Source organism: Mchenga conophoros, linkage group LG3 (genome assembly GCF_057382185.1).
Source record: "Mchenga conophoros isolate Kocher_MC1m ecotype Shallow Benthic linkage group LG3, M_conophoros_male_GT1.1, whole genome shotgun sequence".
NCBI lineage: Eukaryota > Metazoa > Chordata > Actinopteri > Cichliformes > Cichlidae > Mchenga > Mchenga conophoros.
In genome coordinates, this window is record NC_140528.1 from 24587394 (window position 1) to 24604767 (window position 17374).

The following is a 17374-nucleotide window of genomic DNA, read 5'->3' on the forward strand; positions in this document are numbered from 1 at the left end:
GGTTAAGGCGATAAGACAAAAGTCTACAGGGAGAGCAGAATTATTAGGCAAATGAGTATTTTGTCCACATCATCCTCTTCATGCATGTTGTCTTACTCCAAGCTGTATAGGCTGGAAAGCCTACTACCAATTAAGCATATTAGGTGATGTGCATCTCTGTAATGAGAAGGGGTGTGGTCTAATGACATCAACACCCTATATCAGGTGTGCATAATTATTAGGCAACGTCCTTTCCTTTGGCAAAATGGGTCAAAAGAAGGACTTGACAGGCTCAGAAAAGTCAAAAATAGTGAGATATCTTGCAGAGGGATGCAGCAGTCTCAAAATTGCAAAGCTTCTGAAGCGTGATCATCGAACAATCAAGCGTTTCATTCAAAATAGTCAACAGGGTCGCAAGAAGCGTGTGGAAAAACCAAGGCGCAAAATAACTGCCCATGAACTGAGAAAAGTCAAGCGTGCAGCTGCCAGGATGCCAGCATAGGAAAATTGGGTTGAACAGTGAGACTGCATTTGTGGGGTTTAGAAACATCCAGAGCATCGCAACAGAAAGGTAAATAAAAAAAGTAAGAGAGAGAGAGAGATAAAGAAATAAATGAACTAATAATACATAAATGAATAGAAAAATAGAAAACACACATGTAGAAATTGTCACATGTGAAATTGTTTTTGGAGAGAATCAGAAGTGAGACAGTTTGAATCCACAGTTCAGCGCAAAGATGCAGGAATTAAATCTGATTATAAAAACACATCGAGGCAACGAAGACCAGCTTACACTCAATATTAATATGAACACACAACATACACGCAATGAAGACATGCTTACACTCATGAATGTGAATACATGACATAAATGCTGAATGGTGTAGATTTAACACACTTAAAGGCTGAAGCTGAGGAATAACTCAGGAAGTTGCAGGACAATAGAGCGACTTTTGTGACAAGGAAAAAGAGACTGGGAGGACCAACCAGGGATTAGAAGCTTAAAGCAGGTTTAAAATAGTGAATTAGAAGTGGTTTCCAGCTGATTGAGCAAAAGAAGTGACGACTGTAGAAATAAAAATAAAATAATAATAATTGAATTATGCAGCAATGTTTTGAATATGCATTTCTGTTGTCAGGGCAACTTCTCGAGATGTGACTCAATATGCAAATTAGTTGAATGAGTGGGGACAGAAAAAAAAGAAAAACTCAAGTTTCCTGTCTGAGACATGAGTGAAGTTTGCATTGAGAGAAATATATCTGTGACTGTGTGAGAAGAACTGTTTGGTAAAATATATGATAGCAGCCGCAGGACAATTAAATAAAGTCTGTGACTAAGTGCAGTCGTGCAGATCTGGAGAAGAAGTTTATAATTTAGTGATGACACATTGTTATAAAGTGTTTAGAAAGGGCTTAATGGGAATATTACTGTTGGGCAAACTGTGCGGCTTTAACAAGATTTTCTGTGTATTTAGCAGGTGAAACTCTGTCAGCTGACTTCAGACTGTCAGGAAGCTGAAGAACCTGAGGCCAACCACTGAAACATGATGTGGGCAAAATGAACAGAGGGAGGGATTTTAAAGGTGAACATTTAGGACTTACTGCAAATGTTACTATGTCAAAGTTACTGTGACTCAAACAGAGGAAACTTTGATTTTTTTATTTCCACACCCAGCATGTTTTGGGTGTTATATGCTATTAAATACTTTTAAATAAATTAAAAAGTATTTAATAGCATATAACACCCAAAATATGCTTCGGTTCACATTTAACTCCAGAAAATCATCAATCAAAACATGGATATTACCTGACCACAGATTCGTGGTGACGTCACTGCTCTTTTAACTGTTCGGTGTCTTTGTTTGTTTGCTGGTTGTAGAAATGGTTTATATGAGCTTTGAGCTGAGAGTCAGAGGTTTCTGTGGACACTGCTCATGTCGGCACTTATATTTCTGACCTTTTCTTATAACCGATTAAACATGATCTCCTCCCTTTTGCCCCCATTTTTGGTGGTGTAGGTACAAATGATCAGGCATGACATTCTCATAATAAATAAGATACTGCAAATAATTATTTCTGCATTTGTGCGATTGAAGTGAATTGAAAATGTGTATGAAATGACACTGTTTTAAAGATTTGGCCTAAATAATTTTGGAGTGAATGAGTCTAAACATGATGACCTAACTAGTGATACCCTGTCACACACACACACACACACACACACACACACACACACACACACACACACACACACACACACACACACACACACACACACACACAGCATGTTATGCCAGTTTCAGCTGAAACTATGTTTCAAACCATGTTCCGGGTTTTTAGTTCACCATTTATGAGGCTTCAAGAAGAAAATAAAAGACAGATCTGAATGTTTGAAAATGTTTTGGAAAGATTCTGTAAAGATGAGATGAAAAATACTCAAAGGATAAATTTAATTGGCTTATTATTTAGATAAGTTGAAAAAAGTTAAACAAGCAAGTAAATGAAGAAACAAGGCAGAGGAGAGAAAAGCCCAACAATCCCTTCTGAGCAAGCAGTTGGCGACAGTGGGGAGGAAAAACTGCCTTTAAACGGGCAGGAACCTCCGGCAGAACCAGGCTCAGGAGGGGACAGTCAACGGCCGGGACTGGTTTGGGGGGTTAACAGAGGTGGAGCAAGACGAGGCTACATCAGGTGAGGAAGCAGTAGCGTCTCTCCTCCGGAACAAGTGGAACCATTTTTTCTTTTTTTTCATGCACTTTTCCACGAGCGCTTTTTTCTCCAGGATGAGATTTCTCAGCTCATCGATGGTTTCTGCGTTTTGTTCTTCAAGTTTCTCACATCTTTGTTCCACCTCTTCCAATGTTGCTTGTTGTTCTTCAAGCTTGTCTTTGAGTTGTTTGGATGTTGCCTCCTGTATCAGCTTGTCCTTGTGCATGTCTGCATTTCTCTGTTGGACCTCTTTGTGCTTGTCTTCTAACTGCTCGTTTCTTTTCTGGATTTCTTGGAGCGTGAGCTGCAGGTCTTCATGTATTTTGTCTTCTTGTTGTTTTTGCGCCTGCATTTGAGTGTTTTCACGCTTCAAGTTATTGAATTCCACCAAAATCCCCTTAACGAGCTCGGAGTTGTTTCTCGCTATCTGATCGATCCTTCTCTGCATCTGTGAGCAGCGTTTCTCCAGTTTGTCCTTTTCTTCTTCCACTTTAGTTGCTTTGTCCTCCAGCTGATTACAAAACTCTTGCAGTTTTAGATTTTTAGACTCAAAGTCCTGGACGATACGTTTTCCTTCTTTCAGTCTTTCTTGCTGTTGCTCTTTCTGTTGAAGAAGGTCTTTATTTTGGCGCAGTGTTTCATCCAGGCTTTCTTTCAGCATGCGGTATTTTTCCTGCATGCTCTTCAGTTCGTGCTGCATGTCTCGTTGCTTTTTGTCCTGCTCTTCCTTCTGTTGGAGGAATTCTTTCTTTTCTTCCACAGCTTCATGGAGCTGTCTTTGGAGGAGCCGATTTTTTCGGTCCATGTATTGGAGATCCCGTTGTATCTTATCAGTCATCGTTTTCTTGTCTTGGAGCTGGTTGGTCATTTCTTTTAGTTCTGCACTCTTTTGCCTGTTTTCTTTAATGAGGTGCACAATCTGCTCTCGGCTCTGAGCAAACTTGATTCCCCAGCCCTCATTAATAATGTTTATGTCCGGCTGGCGCTGTTGGCTTTCTTCCAGCTCTTTATTTTGGGCTTCCATTCGTCTACATTTGTCCTCCAGTTGAAGTTTCTCTTCTTCAATTTGTTGCATTTTTTTCTGGAGAAGGTAGTTTTCCTTCCTACTCTCCTCTAACGCCCTTTGGAAGGATGAGGAGCCATTTGGGGAAATTGGCCGGCCACGCCAGGAAGGAGAGGCGGCGTAATCTTTTTGAATTGGTTGTTTTTTTCTTGGAAACATGTTGGAGTTTCTATACGATGACTTTGAAGAGCTTGTGGTGAACGTTTTGTAGGCTGCAAACACAGATGCTGCTGAAACGAACTAAAACTTGCTGTTTCTCACCCCTACTTAAGGAAAAACATCAAAGGACTTAAGATTCTTAAGATCTATGACATCATCACTCCCTAAGCCAATGAGATTGTCACAAGACATTTTGGAATGGGGTATTTTTTTTTAAACTGTTTTCAAACTTAACTTAAAATTTCAGTGTTTCCTGGTTGTGGACTATTGGTTAGTCCAGCCGATTAAGAAATTAATTGTCACAAACATCACTAATATTATATAACACACGACAGAAAACACGAGTTTTTTTTCTACTCAATAGAGGTATAATAAAAGTTTTTTTTAATTATCCTACTTTTTATAAAAGAGAACATTTATTAAAGATTATGTATTTAATTAAAAAACTCTGTTCATCTAAAGCAGGGGTCAGCAACCTTTAAGACCCAAAGAGCCAAAGAGCCATAATTGGCCTATCTGGGGTTGAAAGGCTCGATAAATGCACGGCGTTTCGCCGGGTACACCGGCTTCCGCGAGTGTGACGCTTATTTTGAGCGATGAAAAAATAAGAAAATATAATTTTATTTGTATATTGCAAAATCACAATAATCTTCCAATTTAGAACTACAAGTTAAAAAAAGAACTAACATAAATAAAATACACTTCAGCTAATTTATTTTCACAAACCACGCGGAGCCGCACTATAAGGACTAAAGAGCCGCAGGTTGCCGACCCCTGATCTAAAGGGTTTAACAAAAAGGGGGAGCTTCCTGCTGGAAATTGAAATGTCCCCATGTCCCCACTGGGCGATCGTGGCTCAAGAGTTAGGAGTTCGCCTTGTAATCGAGCCCCGGCTTGGACAGTCTCGGTCGTTGTGTCCTTGGGCAAGACACTTCACCCGGCAAGACACTTCACCCGTTGCCTACTGGTGGTGGTCAGAGGGCCTGGTGGCGCCCCAGGGTGGCTGTAGCTACATCACCAGTGTGTGAATGTGTGCGTGAATGGGTGGATGACTGAACGTGGGTGCTTAACTAGTTAAAAAAACAAACAAACATCTGTCTCTTATTTTTTATGTCACACAGGAAAGAAGCTTCAATGTCTGATGAGAAGACATTAATTTGTTGGTGTTTGTGGTGTTTGGTGCAGTTTTCTTGTTCTCTGGCTTGTTGTTTATTTACAGTGGAGATGAAGATCTCTAACAAGTTGATTTGTTCACATTTGCACATCTTAATTTTTAAGAGGAATGTGTTTTTTTGAGTTTGTACACTATATGCATGTAAGGCAACCGTTTCCTTTTTCTGTATTTTTGTGTGCTGCTCTTTTAACAAAAGGGAAACAAAAGACATTTAAATCGACCTCAGATGATTTGTTTAAATTTTTACAAGGTCTTACTGAGGTGATGCAAAGTGAAACATGCTTCTTTTTTGGTAATGTGCTGGAAAAGCTTGAAAATTGACCTTGAATGTGCTTAAAAAGTGCTTGAATTTGACCCTAAAAATGTGTATGAACCCTGCATATATTGCAGTATTTACATTTTATAGTAGGAATTTCATGGCAACAGCTAATCTTTATTTTGTTTACTGGGAAATGAAATGCTGCCAATTCACAAAGCTGTGCTTCAGCTGCACTTCCTGTTGTAGACTTGTGATGCACACAGGCTCTGTTCCAGCACTCAGCATGTTCTTCCTTATTTGCTCCACCAGGGGGAGCTCCTAAACTATGACATCTTGATAGGAGTGAACCAGGGAGAGGGGCTGAAGTTTGTGGACGACAGTGAGGACAACGACGGCATCTCAGCTGCGGCGTTCGACTACACCATCTCCAACTTTGTTGACAACCTCTACGGCTACCCAGAGGGTGAGGACGCCACCTCTGTACACTGCCACTTTTTCAGTTATTCCATTTTACAGCCTCCTCTCACTTAACTGCATTTTGCAGCATCATCAGGTTTTGTCTCATTAGGAGCCGCGTTTGTTGATTTATTCGTTTTTTTCTGTTTGCTGTATTCATTAAAATAAACGGATAATCGTCAAAATGACAAATGTGGACAATTATCAAAGCTTACATTACAATTCTGACAGCTTGAGTTCACATGAATTTTCAAAAGAATATAAAAAGCTGTGAAAGTGCTTTAAGCGTTTAAAACATGCGAGTAAAGAATGGAATCAGTAACATGTGAGCCCAGTGAAGTGCATCAAACAAGACAAGCGTGCTAAAGAGAGCCACTCATCCACATCACGGCGTGTCTGCGCCTTAACCTTTGAGGCTCTGTGGGCAGTAATGCTATCATCCCCCAGGTAGTGGGCTCCCAATCTCAGTGTCGGTGTTTCTGACAGATCGGCCTGCGAACCCCTCACAGCCGGACCACAGTCACAGTACAGACATGTTTGGATAATGCAGTCATGCTTCCTCTCTGCTGCCTGTCACTCCTTCTGTTATCAGAAAGAGTTTTTTTTCCTCTCTAGATTTCTCACATACTTCCTGTTTACGGACCACCAGTGGGTGGCACCAGCTGTGGCCACTGCCAAACTCCATGCTGAGTTTCAGTCCCCAGTTTACTTTTACACGTTCTACCACCACTGCCAAACCGAGACGCGGCCCGAGTGGGCCGACGCCGCGCACGGAGACGAGATACCTTACGTGTTCGGCGTACCGATGATCGGTGCCACGGACCTGTTCCCGTGCAACTTCTCCAAGAACGATGTGATGCTGAGCGCTGTGGTCATGACTTACTGGACTAACTTCGCAAAGACTGGGTAGGCCTCATGTCACAGTAGTGTAAACTGTACACGTTACTGTATGTTCTCTGACAGCCTTCTAGTCATCTTGAATACTTGAATCTGGGTTGCTAGTTTAATTCCCGTGTGGCTTTGAAGAATTGAACATACTGGTTCACCAAAAGCATCCAGATCCCAGAGCAGCCGGTTGGTCTTAGATAGTTTAAAGGTTGCACAGAGAATGGGCCTCCTGTCTGTATTCAGTGTATTGATGCCACATGTTACTTATAATGGAGACTGAATATAACTTTGAACTGAAACGTTTAACCTTTATGCTCCACCAGGGACCCCAACCTGCCCGTCCCTCAGGACACCAAGTTCATTCATACCAAGCCCAACCGCTTCGAGGAGGTCATCTGGACCAAGTTCAACTGGAAGGACAAGCAGTACCTTCACATCGGTTTGAAACCTCGTGTCAGAGACAACTACAGAGCTAACAAAGTGGCCTTTTGGCTGGAATTAGTCCCTCATCTTCACAGCCTGCACGACGTGCTCTTTCCCACCACTACGCGCTCCCCCGCAGGCCGTGACCCCGGCACCACGAGGCCCAGAAACAACGTTCCTCGAACCACTCGTCATCCTTACCCTACCTTCCCATCAGATCCTGAGCCCGAGGGCTCAGAGCGCCCGCCCCAGGACCTCTTTCCCAGACACACCTGCGACTACTCCACCGAACTGAGCGTGACAGTTGCAGTTGGAGCGTTGCTCTTCTTCCTCAACATCCTGGCCTTCGCCGCCCTTTACTACAAGCGTGACAAGCGGCACGAGATGCGCCGGCACCGGCTGTCCCCTCAGCGGGGCGGCCCCGCCAACGACCTGGCTCACAGCCAGGAGGAGGAGATCATGTCCCTGCAGATGAAGGACTGGGAGCACGACGCTCACCACGACATGGAGCCCCTGCGACCCCACGACATCCTGCGGCCCGCCTGCCCTCCCGACTACACCCTGGCGCTGCGCCGCGCCCCCGACAACGTGCCGCTGATGACGCCATACACCATCACCGTGATCCCCAGCACCATCACCAGCATGCAGCCTCTTCACGCCTTCAACACATTCCCCTCCACCGGCCACAACAACACCCTGCCCCACCCCCACTCCACCACCAGGGTATAGTAGGGACAGGCCCGACACAGCGCCACCTAGGGACCAGGAACACTGGCTCTGCTTCCGCTCTGGAAGGGAGGCCTCTAGACGTGGGCCTTCGTTCTGTCCTCTTATTCTCTTCTTTCTCCAAAAGCAACTACACCTGCTGCGTCATGTGCTGTGAAACTTGGCAGCTCCCTCCACTGGTGGCATGTGGAGGTGCAACTGAAGTGTCCAGCAGCAGATGAGCAGTTTGGGGTGGGTGACTCAGATCTTTCAAAGATACTGTTTTCAAAGACGGTCTGCTGTTTCCAGGCTCAAGACCTCCAACATTTGTCAAAGGGACGAATGCTCTCTCGCTCCTCGCTGTTTTCTCTTTTTTACGTTGGCGTCATCTCTTTTTCCATCTCCTGTGTGTTATGTGCACATTATGCTTCTCTTTTCTACATCCGTGTTTTATTACTGCTCTCTTCCTCTCATTTGACACGCCTCCCTCCTGCTCTTCTCTAAAAATTCCCGATCTGCTGAGCAGTCTGGAGGCGGGAGGCGTACACTAAACATATAACTATGAAAACACTGATATCTTTCATTCGACCAGCATTTTTAGGTGCCAAGTAAGTACTGCTGTGTTTCATTTCTCATCGAGGGAGAAGAAAAACCAAAGAAAAATAGAGTTTCGCTATTTACCGTCAACTAACAGAGTTCTGTCATGTTCTCATGACAAAGTGCCAAACTGGCCTCAGTCGTGATTTTCTTTCTTCCATCTTCTCTCTTTTTGTTGTTTTGTTTGAAGCATTTGTTAAATTGTTGTTTTTTATTGTGTGGAAAGAATTTTTCTGAAAATATAGATATAGAGAAATGATATTATATATAGTTCTATATAAAATGTGTACAAAGGAGAAAGTATATAAAAGGGTTTTCTCAGTGGGGGATCTATGCATGAATTATTTTTAAAGACGCGGGGAAAAGGACACTGTACCTGTCGATGCACGTTTCCCAAAATCTAAACGAGTCATATCGCTCCATGTTTGCTACTTTTGGTTTTTGGTTTTCTCCCGCAGAGTAAGAGCATCGCAGGAGCATCGCAGGAGCATCGCAGGAGCATCGCAGGAGCATCGCAGGAGCATCGCAGGAGCTCCTGAAGTCAAACGACGCCTCCCAGCACTCATTTATTAAAACGGAGTCGATGCCAAAAGTCTTAAACGTTAGAATCAAAGCAACAGCTGTGAACTCAGTCATGGTGTCATGTGCAGCCTCCATCTTACTGTCACTACTTTTTCATTTTAGGGTACGTGAGGTAAAGCGTCCGTCGATGTAGCTTGATTGTACAAAATTATTTTTCTACGTTATTAACAAAACAGAGCAGAGACTGATGCTGCTCCTGTCTGACCCCCTTATGTCTGCCACATGTGTATTCTGACTTCATATCATCACTGCTCCCTCCCTCCTCCTCTCTCCATCCTACACCGCCTTTGTTATTTAACACCGACCCCCCCCAAACTGATAATCAGACAAATTCCCAAACAGCTGACTTCACTGTGTCGACACCGTTCCTGACTATTTCTGACCTCAGCTCAGCTCTGCTATTATCCTCACATTAAGGGTTCGTTCACCTGCCTGCAGATGATCTGTGAGCTCGTCGGTTGTAAATTAAACTCTAAGCACACTGAGGGTAACCGGGAGGCGTTCAGGGCCTGCAGTGCAGAGCTGCAACATGAAAAAAAGGGATGGGGGCTCAGATCTCCTGAACAGGGTGGAAACAACACGGTGGGTTTGTGCTGTTTGTGATTCCTGCTCCGTCACTCTGGTGGAGACCACTGCAGCTCAGCAGCGCTCCCTGCTGATCCTCTGATGAAGATGTCAACAGTATGTAAACTGAGCTGATGTGCTGCTGTTTGAGCCCACGTGGTAGCGTACGTCCAGTATGGGAGAACTTAGTCACCGGTGCTGTCTTTGCTTGTGCTCTAGCTTTAGCCTGTTTGATTGTTTGTTTTCTATTTTATTACTGCCTAAAAGGGGAGGTGGGGGAAACACATGCCTGACTTCTCCTGTCAGAGGTTTTGTAAGCTCAGTGGAAGGGAAACGTGCACAAAGTAAATCATAAAACAACTGAGTGGGGCTGTGCTGCAGGTGGATCAGTGCTGTGGACAGTAGCTGTGGAAAAGAGACTGGACAAAGACTCTCAGCCTTAAATACAGGACAGAGGATGATCCGATCATCTTTCAGCTAACAGTGTCGAGCAGAAGGACGGCCGGCTGATGCGTCCGTACGAACCCTTTTGTACTCACTCCTGTGTATAAGGAGGTGGCGAGGGGTTGTGTAGTTAACCTCAGCACCACACAGCTACAGCAGAGGAGAGAACACAAACGAGTCCTTTCATTCGGCTCTGTTCTTTCTCCTTGTCTGTTTTATAAGCTAACACTAGAGGGCGCCATTGTGGCACATTCAGCGCTCACTCTGAGGTCACTGGACAGAGAAGAAAATACCAAACTGGGAGACGGATGGAGTCGAAACATCTGGAAGAAGATCAGAGCTGTACATTTTTAAGTGTAAGAAAAAAAACAGACAAAATATTTGTAAATATTAAGTTTCTTGTTTATTTTGTTTTGTTTTGGGTTTTTTTTGGAGTGAATGAATGATATGCTTATTTTGTGATGACAAAAGACAACAGGTGCAGTTTGTAATGAGAAGAAAAAATGGCCGTTAGCTTGAGGTTTCAAATGAGTTCATCCTTACCACCGATCAGTTTTGTCTTTGTTTTTTCGACATTTATTTGATTTTTGTCATAACGTTGATCGTTATCATGTGACCATCAGGTAGCAGGAAGGTCGCTGTAGCAGAAGTCATCTCCACTGAAGCCCCCTCACAGCAGAGGGCCAGTCATGCTGTTTATTAGGATTTGCTAGTTTTCAGTGAGAGAAAACATTTTCATCAAGTTTTAAATCGTTTCGTTGCTCTTTTCTCTGCGATTGTCATAAAGTCGTCGTCCTCTTTTCAAGCCTTAGCTCGCTTTTATTTTGAAACATGAGTCTTGTGATCAGAGATGAATCTGTGCTGCATGATGTGCGTAACATCAGAGCGATAAAAGCCAGCTTTGCCTTTCAGTGATTCGCAGTAAGGACATAAATGACCTAAACTGAGACTGAAAAAAAGTGCAGTCAGTTAAATGTTAGCTCACCTAACATGTAGCAGTGTTTACATGTAGCCATGTTTGACAGACTCCAGGGCTTTGATACCATAAGATGCCTCATATCCTCACAGACTCATGAGATCACACAGGTGGTCTGACCTGCTCATGTCACACTGTGCTGTCTGTCTGTCCGTTGTTTTTCTCCTGCAGTGATGTTATGTAGCAGAAAAACAGTTGGATGCTCGAAAAGTGCAGAGCGATGGGTGACGTGTGGAGAACATCACAGTCTGTGTGCGTTCAACAGCTGTTAGAGCCACACTTTGTCCTTTCTGTTGTATAATAGGATCCAGTCCGTCGCAGTACGCCAGCATTTACTGCTGTATCGCACCAGAAGCTCAGGAGGGATTAATCCAACAAAACATCGGCTTAGCTTTATACGGGCTAGCGCCGCCCTGCAATCAATGTGCAGGTGGGTTCCCAATTAACCCAATCACCTGATACAAGGAGCGAGTGCAGCGGAAAGAGAGCGAGGGTGGTAGAGCGAGCGAGAGAGAATGAGAGAAGAAAAAACGGAAGGCGAGTAGCCCATCTGGCTACATCGGCATGTTGGGTTCTTGTTCCGTCTCCTTTTCAGATTCTTCTGAGGAGGTATCAGTGGCCTGCTGGACAAATGAAACCTCTCCTCCATCAGAATCTGCTTCGTCCATTTTCTGAAGCAAAGCCAAAGCCTGTTGCGCGGAGAGGTTCTTCCTGCGTGGCAGTGATACGGAGGCCATCCTGATGTGCGTTCTCAGAAATGCGAACAAGAAATGATTCTCCCGTCTGGGTCGGTCTGCTTTTATGCACAGCACTGTGCTGTAGTCAAGCAATGCCACTCCCTCACATACACAGTGACAATGGAACAATGGAAGATCTGTGCTGAGACTCAAGGAAGGTGTGAATGTGTGTCTTTTATATTTGCAGGTCAGTCAATGTGTGGGATATTTTGTATAGATACGGCAGGCATTTCTGAAAGTCGTAACACAGAGGTTTGGCCTGACTTGGATCTGAGCAACTCTGAGTGAGCAAATGCAAATGTGCCAGGCCTCAAGGATAATGGGTGGTTTGCACAACAAAAGCTGGAGGAGAAATGAGCTGACGACCTGTGGAAATCTCAGCAGGGGTGATTAACACCTCGGGACTTGCACCAGAAAATAAAAAAGCCAGTAATTCTAGGGGGTGTTGGGTTTAGGGAAGTTACGCAAATTTGTGCAGGTTTAGTAAATCTAGTGATAAATACGTGGTAGAAATCCCAAAAGGGTGATTCTGTTCACCTGGACGTAGCATTTTCAACGGGAGAAACGCCTCCTGAACTGAATTGTCTCAGTTGATGGCCATGCGGTTGGCCTCCTGAACTGTTTCTTTGGACTGTTTTTCCTCCTCTTCTGAGTTTTCCTTCCTGGAGCTCCAGCACCCACCCAGGTTTGGTGGAAATGTTCTAATTTTAAGAGTTTGATTGCAAAAGAATAAACTGCTGATGTCCGCAGAAGTTTTTAACTTTGGTTGAAAGGACAAACTATGAAAAATAATAGACCTTTGAGGATTTGAGCATATGGCAAACATTATGCAAAGTTCCTCTTAATTGTAAAACACAAATCTGAGGATGTTGGAAGACATGTGTGGTTCTCATCAGCTTTGTGGCATGTAGATGCTCCTTTTATTAATATTCCTAAGTCTGGAAGAATACTCATAAACACTGAGGTCCTGCTATGTGCCAATGTGTATCTGGGCCATTACTAAACAAAGATGTGAAGCAATGTTAATAATTGTTGGTAACTTTTTTTTCATTTCCAGGTTTCAGTTACTGCTGTTGATATGTTAAGAGTAAGAATAAGTTCAGATTCTCTTAAAGATAACAACACTAATATGTTAACAATTGTTGGACTTGTGGAGGTATTTTGAGAACCCTTATAAACATCTGAAGGAAAAATATTCTTTAATCATAGATGCAGACTCATGGAAAAAATATTGATTAATCATTTTATTTGATTTTGTAGAGTTAGAACAAACAGATTGGATTCTCAAAATCAGTCAGTTTCTTGGGGTCTGAAGCAACAACAGAACAGGGCTCTGAATTTTTGGCAGAAGCCCTTTTTTTTCTTCTTTTTCTCCTTTTTCTCCTTGATTTTAATGTTGTCAGACTTCTCTGAATTATTAGTAAAAGAGACAACTGGCTCAGACATGGATAGACATACAGAAGGGAGTTCCTCACTAGGAAGATCATCAGACGTTGCCAGACTTTCAGAAGCAGGCTCTTTAGTAGGAAGAACATCAGCCTTTGATGAACTTTCAATGAGAGGTTCTTTAGTAGGATGAACATCTGGAACATCTGACTTTGGCAGACTTCCACGAGCGGGTTCTCCAGTGGGAAGAATATCAGCCATTGATGAACTTTCAAAAAGAGGTTCGGAAGTAGGAAGAACATCTGACTTCAGAACACTTTCCCAAGCAGGTTCTTGAGGTTCTTTAGGAGGAACAACATCTGGCTTCAGCAGATTTTTACAAGCAGGCTCTTTAGTCGGAAGAACATCAGCCTTTGTTGAACTTTCAAAAGGAGGTTCGGAAGTAAGAAGAACATCTGACTTTAGAACACGTTCAGGAGCAGGTTCGTGTGGTTCTTTAGTAGGGAGAACACCTGACTTCAGAACACTTTCACAAGCAGGTTCTTGTGGTTCTTTAGTAGGGAGAATATCTGACTTCAGAACACGTTCACGATCAGATCCTTTTGGTTCTTTAGTAGGAACAACATCTGACTTCAGCAGATTTTCATGAGCAGGTTCTTTAGCTGGAAGAACATTGGCCTTTGTGGAACTTTCAAAAAAAGGTTCGGAAGTAGGAAGAACATCTGACTTCAGAACACGTTCACGATCAGGTCCTTTTGGTTCTTTAGTAGGAACAACATCTGACTTCAGCAGATTTTCATGAGCAGGTTCTTTAGCTGGAAGAACATTGGCCTTTGTGGAACTTTCAAAAAGAGGTTCGGAAGTAGGAAGAACATCTGACTTCAGAACACGTTCACGATCAGGTCCTTTTGGTTCTTTAGTAGGAACAACATCTGACTTCAGCAGATTTTCATGAGCAGATTCTTTAGCTGGAAGAACATCAGCCTTTGTTGAACTTTTGGAAGGAGGTTCGTGAGTGGAAAAAATATCAGCAATTCGTGAACTTTCAACTGGAAGTTGGGAAGTGGGAAGAACATCTGACTTCAGCAGACCTTCAGGATGAGGTTCTTTAGTTGGAAGAACATCAGACACTACTGGACTTTCACAAGGGGGCTGGAAGATCTGGCATATGCTCGTCTTTGCTACATCAGAAATTGCCCTGAGTAGTCCTGGTGCAAAGTTTGCAATGTGGCTCAGCAGAATCTTTTCTGAATATTTCTCTCTGACTTCAGACAGGATACTTTGCACCATGTCATCTCTGATGGACCTTGAGAAGATGGCCTGGTTTTCCGTTGTTAGGAGAGATTTGGACACTCGATCCAAAGTGGCCTTTGTCACACTGGTGGAGAGGATGCTCAATTTTTGGGAGGACATGTTCAGTAGGGGGTAAGAAGGAAGCTTCCAGAAGCCATGCAGGACACGGGGAACCACCTCTATCACCACGTCTGTTGCAGTGAACAGTTTGGAGGTTTGTGCGTCCTGCTGCCTCTCTTTAAGGAGGTCAATGTACTTCCTGACATTGCTGAGGAGCTTAGGTGTTCTGCAGAATAAAGTTATAAGAATGATCTTTTACACCTATTTAAAAAAATAACAGAAATTTTGAAATACTGTAGCTGGACTGTTAATGATTTTATGTCAGAGGTGACTCACTGAAATTTAGGAGGTATGGCCTCTGGAAATTCCAGCAGCATCCGGGCTTGAAACTCGATGTCCCTCATTTTATTTATTGTGTTCACTGCCCACACCTGAAACAGAAAGCATGTTTACATTGCAGTTTTGTTGAGAGGTTATGTGATTGTAGTAAAAAAAAAAAAAAGATCTCCAAATGACTAAAACTCTTGTGAGTTTTCTAGTCTTACCAGTTTCAGAAGAGGTTTGGCTTCTGTTTCTTCCAAACCCTCCAATTCAAACTCCCAAAGTCTTCAAAAGAAAACAAAAGAGAGGTTTTCTCTCAGCATTTACACTTCAGCACAAACAGTTTCAGGTGTGAGGTGGATGGTCTGTAGGTGTCACAGTAACTCACTGCTCTCTGACTGTCTCTTTGCTCCTCTCCACCAAAAGATCTCCCATATCTTCTGCAGTGAGGCTTGATGGTATTTGGTTTTCCTTCTGAAGTCTGAGGAATTCCATCATCATTGCAATCTAAAAATAAAAGGAGACATTTAATCAGCATCAGTCCCAGGTCTTCAGAAATCACCTGACATTTTATCTCAGTTTTGGTTTGGATGGATCTGGGTCTTACCTGAGCCCTGTAACCTGGTAGATACCAGCAGATCTCCACAGCTGTGTTATATATGGGTGTGTTGAACAGCACCTGTCAAAGAAATAAGAAATTACTCATTGTAACTTAAATTGATTCTCAGTTTGTCAGCTTATTAAAACTACATCAAATTCTTCAAAAATGCAGTAAAAACAAAAAGTGTCACATACCCTGATGGGTTTGTAGATCCCTTTACTGGCTTCCATTAAAACGCTGCTGTTCTATCACAGTTGGGGAAGAGAAACTTTCCAAAACTCTTCAAAACTTGTGTAAGATCAAATGTAGATATGAAAATACTCCTGACTTGATGGTTTTTCTTGCACAGATGAGCTCTTTTTCAAGTCTGATGCAGATTTAAAAATACACAATTCTAAAACAGTCACCATGGAAACATTTGATCCCTGCTTTATGTCATTAAATTAAAAGAAAACACTCTATTTTACACCACATTACACTATATGTTGTTCATTATATAAGTAAATAAGGGTAGGCTACAGCCGTCCTTAGGTCACTCCTGTGAAAAGATGCATACAAACTGGTGAATCAGAAAAGAAAGAAAGCCAACCTGCAGCATTATGTCCTTTTATGTTATTTCAATTCACTTCAGTTTTATTGATACAGCACCAAATCACAACAACAGTCGGCTCAAGGTGCTTTACTTTGTAAGGTAGACTCTAAAATAATATACACAAGGAGAAAAACCCAACAATCATATGACCCCCTATGAGCAAGCACATTGGCGACAGTGGAAAAAAACTCCCTTTTAACAGGGAGGAAGCGCCGGCAGTAACAGGCTCAGTGAGGGGCGGCCATCTGCCAGGAGTGGTTGGGGTGAGAGAACGAAGATGGGACAAGAGGCATGCTGTGGAAGAGAGACAGAGATTAATAACAAGTGTGATTCAATGCAGAGAGGTCTATTAACACATAGTGAGGGAGAAAGGTGACTGAAGAAGAAATACTCAATGCATCATGGGAATCCCCAGCAGCCTACACCCATTGCAGCATAACTAAGGGAGGATTCAGGGTCACCTGGTCCAGCCCTAACTATATGCTTTAGCAAAAATTAAAGTTTGAACCCTTATCTTAAAAGTAGAGATAGTGTATGTAAATATCTGGTTTCAACTGTGAATATACTGCTGTGTGTTGAAGTTCCTCTTGTTTTGCATAGAAATATACTGAACAACATCCAAGGCATAATATATAAAATAACATCTACCAGAGTTTTTTCTTTGAAAGAAGCTCCTTATGTCCATTCTTGTATATCAGTGCATTACTGAAACCGATTTATTTAGCCGTGGAGGGAAACAACTGAAATATGAAATAAACACACATGTAAGCTAAGACTCTCTAAAGAAACAGCATTGTTGTTGTTCGGCTTTTCATTTCGCCATTTGTTGATTCACTCTAAGAAAGAGAAACGTAATATGGGCCAAGTGATCAGTTTGATATCAATCTTTTGTGATAAACCGTCGTATTTACATTATTTGTACAGTACCAATGATTTGCTTTGGTACCTCCAGTTCTCCTCTGTCTGCCTGGATGCGCTTCTCCGACAGCGCACTCACAGGCAGCAGCTGCCCCGCCCCCTCGCTCAGTCGCTTAGTGCCTGAGCTCGGATCATACCAATATTAGGGGGGATTTATGCACAGTCGTAAATTCCCACAGTGTGCACTATGTGCTTCGAATATTGTGTGTAGTTTTTGTTTTATAAAGTTGTCAGCCAGGCATCTAACTATGAAAAAATTACACTCCAAAAGACCCCGGGCTTCTGACAAAACAACCCGGGCTTAAGCCCAGTAAGTCACCCCCCCGCTCCGCCACTGATCTACACACAGGGTAGACTCTTGATGGAGTGATGAAGATCGGATATCTGCAGACATACCTAGGGGGTCAGAGGTAGTGATGTGCGATACCACTGATTTTCTTTCCGATCCGATACCAAGTAATATTCAGGGTGGTATCGACGATACTGAT

At 42.9% G+C, this 17374-nt stretch overlaps 2 protein-coding genes and 1 pseudogene across 2 annotated transcripts; 1 reads left to right on the forward strand and 2 right to left on the reverse strand.

The window, feature by feature from the left end:
- Positions 1-2772: 2772 nt before the first annotated feature.
- On the reverse strand, positions 2773-3910 carry LOC146577793 (uncharacterized; annotated as a pseudogene).
- On the forward strand, positions 3909-7839 carry LOC146577794 (neuroligin-2-like). The gene is made up of 4 exons (XM_085267715.1): positions 3909-3947; positions 5590-5823; positions 6392-6705; positions 7011-7839. Exons 1-4 carry the CDS (start codon positions 3909-3911, stop codon positions 7837-7839), a joined length of 1416 nt encoding a protein of 471 aa, XP_085123841.1.
- Positions 7840-12871: 5032 nt separating this feature from the next.
- Positions 12872-16253, reverse strand: LOC146577795 (uncharacterized). The gene is made up of 6 exons (XM_085268317.1): positions 15571-16253; positions 15383-15454; positions 15164-15282; positions 15000-15060; positions 14791-14885; positions 12872-14680 (listed from the first exon to the last, which is right to left on the reverse strand). The coding sequence occupies exons 1-6, from the start codon at positions 15604-15606 to the stop codon at positions 13006-13008; spliced, it is 2058 nt and encodes a 685-aa protein (XP_085124443.1). The 5' UTR covers positions 15607-16253; the 3' UTR covers positions 12872-13005.
- Between the last annotated feature and the right edge of the window lie 1121 nt (positions 16254-17374).

Bases quoted from the DNA above. Each gene is read 5' to 3' on its own strand.
- LOC146577794 (XM_085267715.1), top strand. From the start codon at position 3,909: ATGTTGGAGTTTCTATACGATGACTTTGAAGAGCTTGTG. The intron at 3,948-5,589 runs GTGAACGTTTTG...TTCCTGTTGTAG, and splicing joins ATGACTTTGAAGAGCTTGTG to ACTTGTGATGCACACAGGCT. The intron at 6,706-7,010 runs GTAGGCCTCATG...ATGCTCCACCAG, and splicing joins ACTAACTTCGCAAAGACTGG to GGACCCCAACCTGCCCGTCC.
- LOC146577795 (XM_085268317.1), bottom strand. From the start codon at position 15,606: ATGGAAGCCAGTAAAGGGATCTACAAACCCATCAGG. The intron at 15,455-15,570 runs GTATGTGACACT...TTTCTTTGACAG, and splicing joins GGATCTACAAACCCATCAGG to GTGCTGTTCAACACACCCAT. The intron at 15,061-15,163 runs GTGAGTTACTGT...TTTCTTTTGAAG, and splicing joins AAAGAGACAGTCAGAGAGCA to ACTTTGGGAGTTTGAATTGG.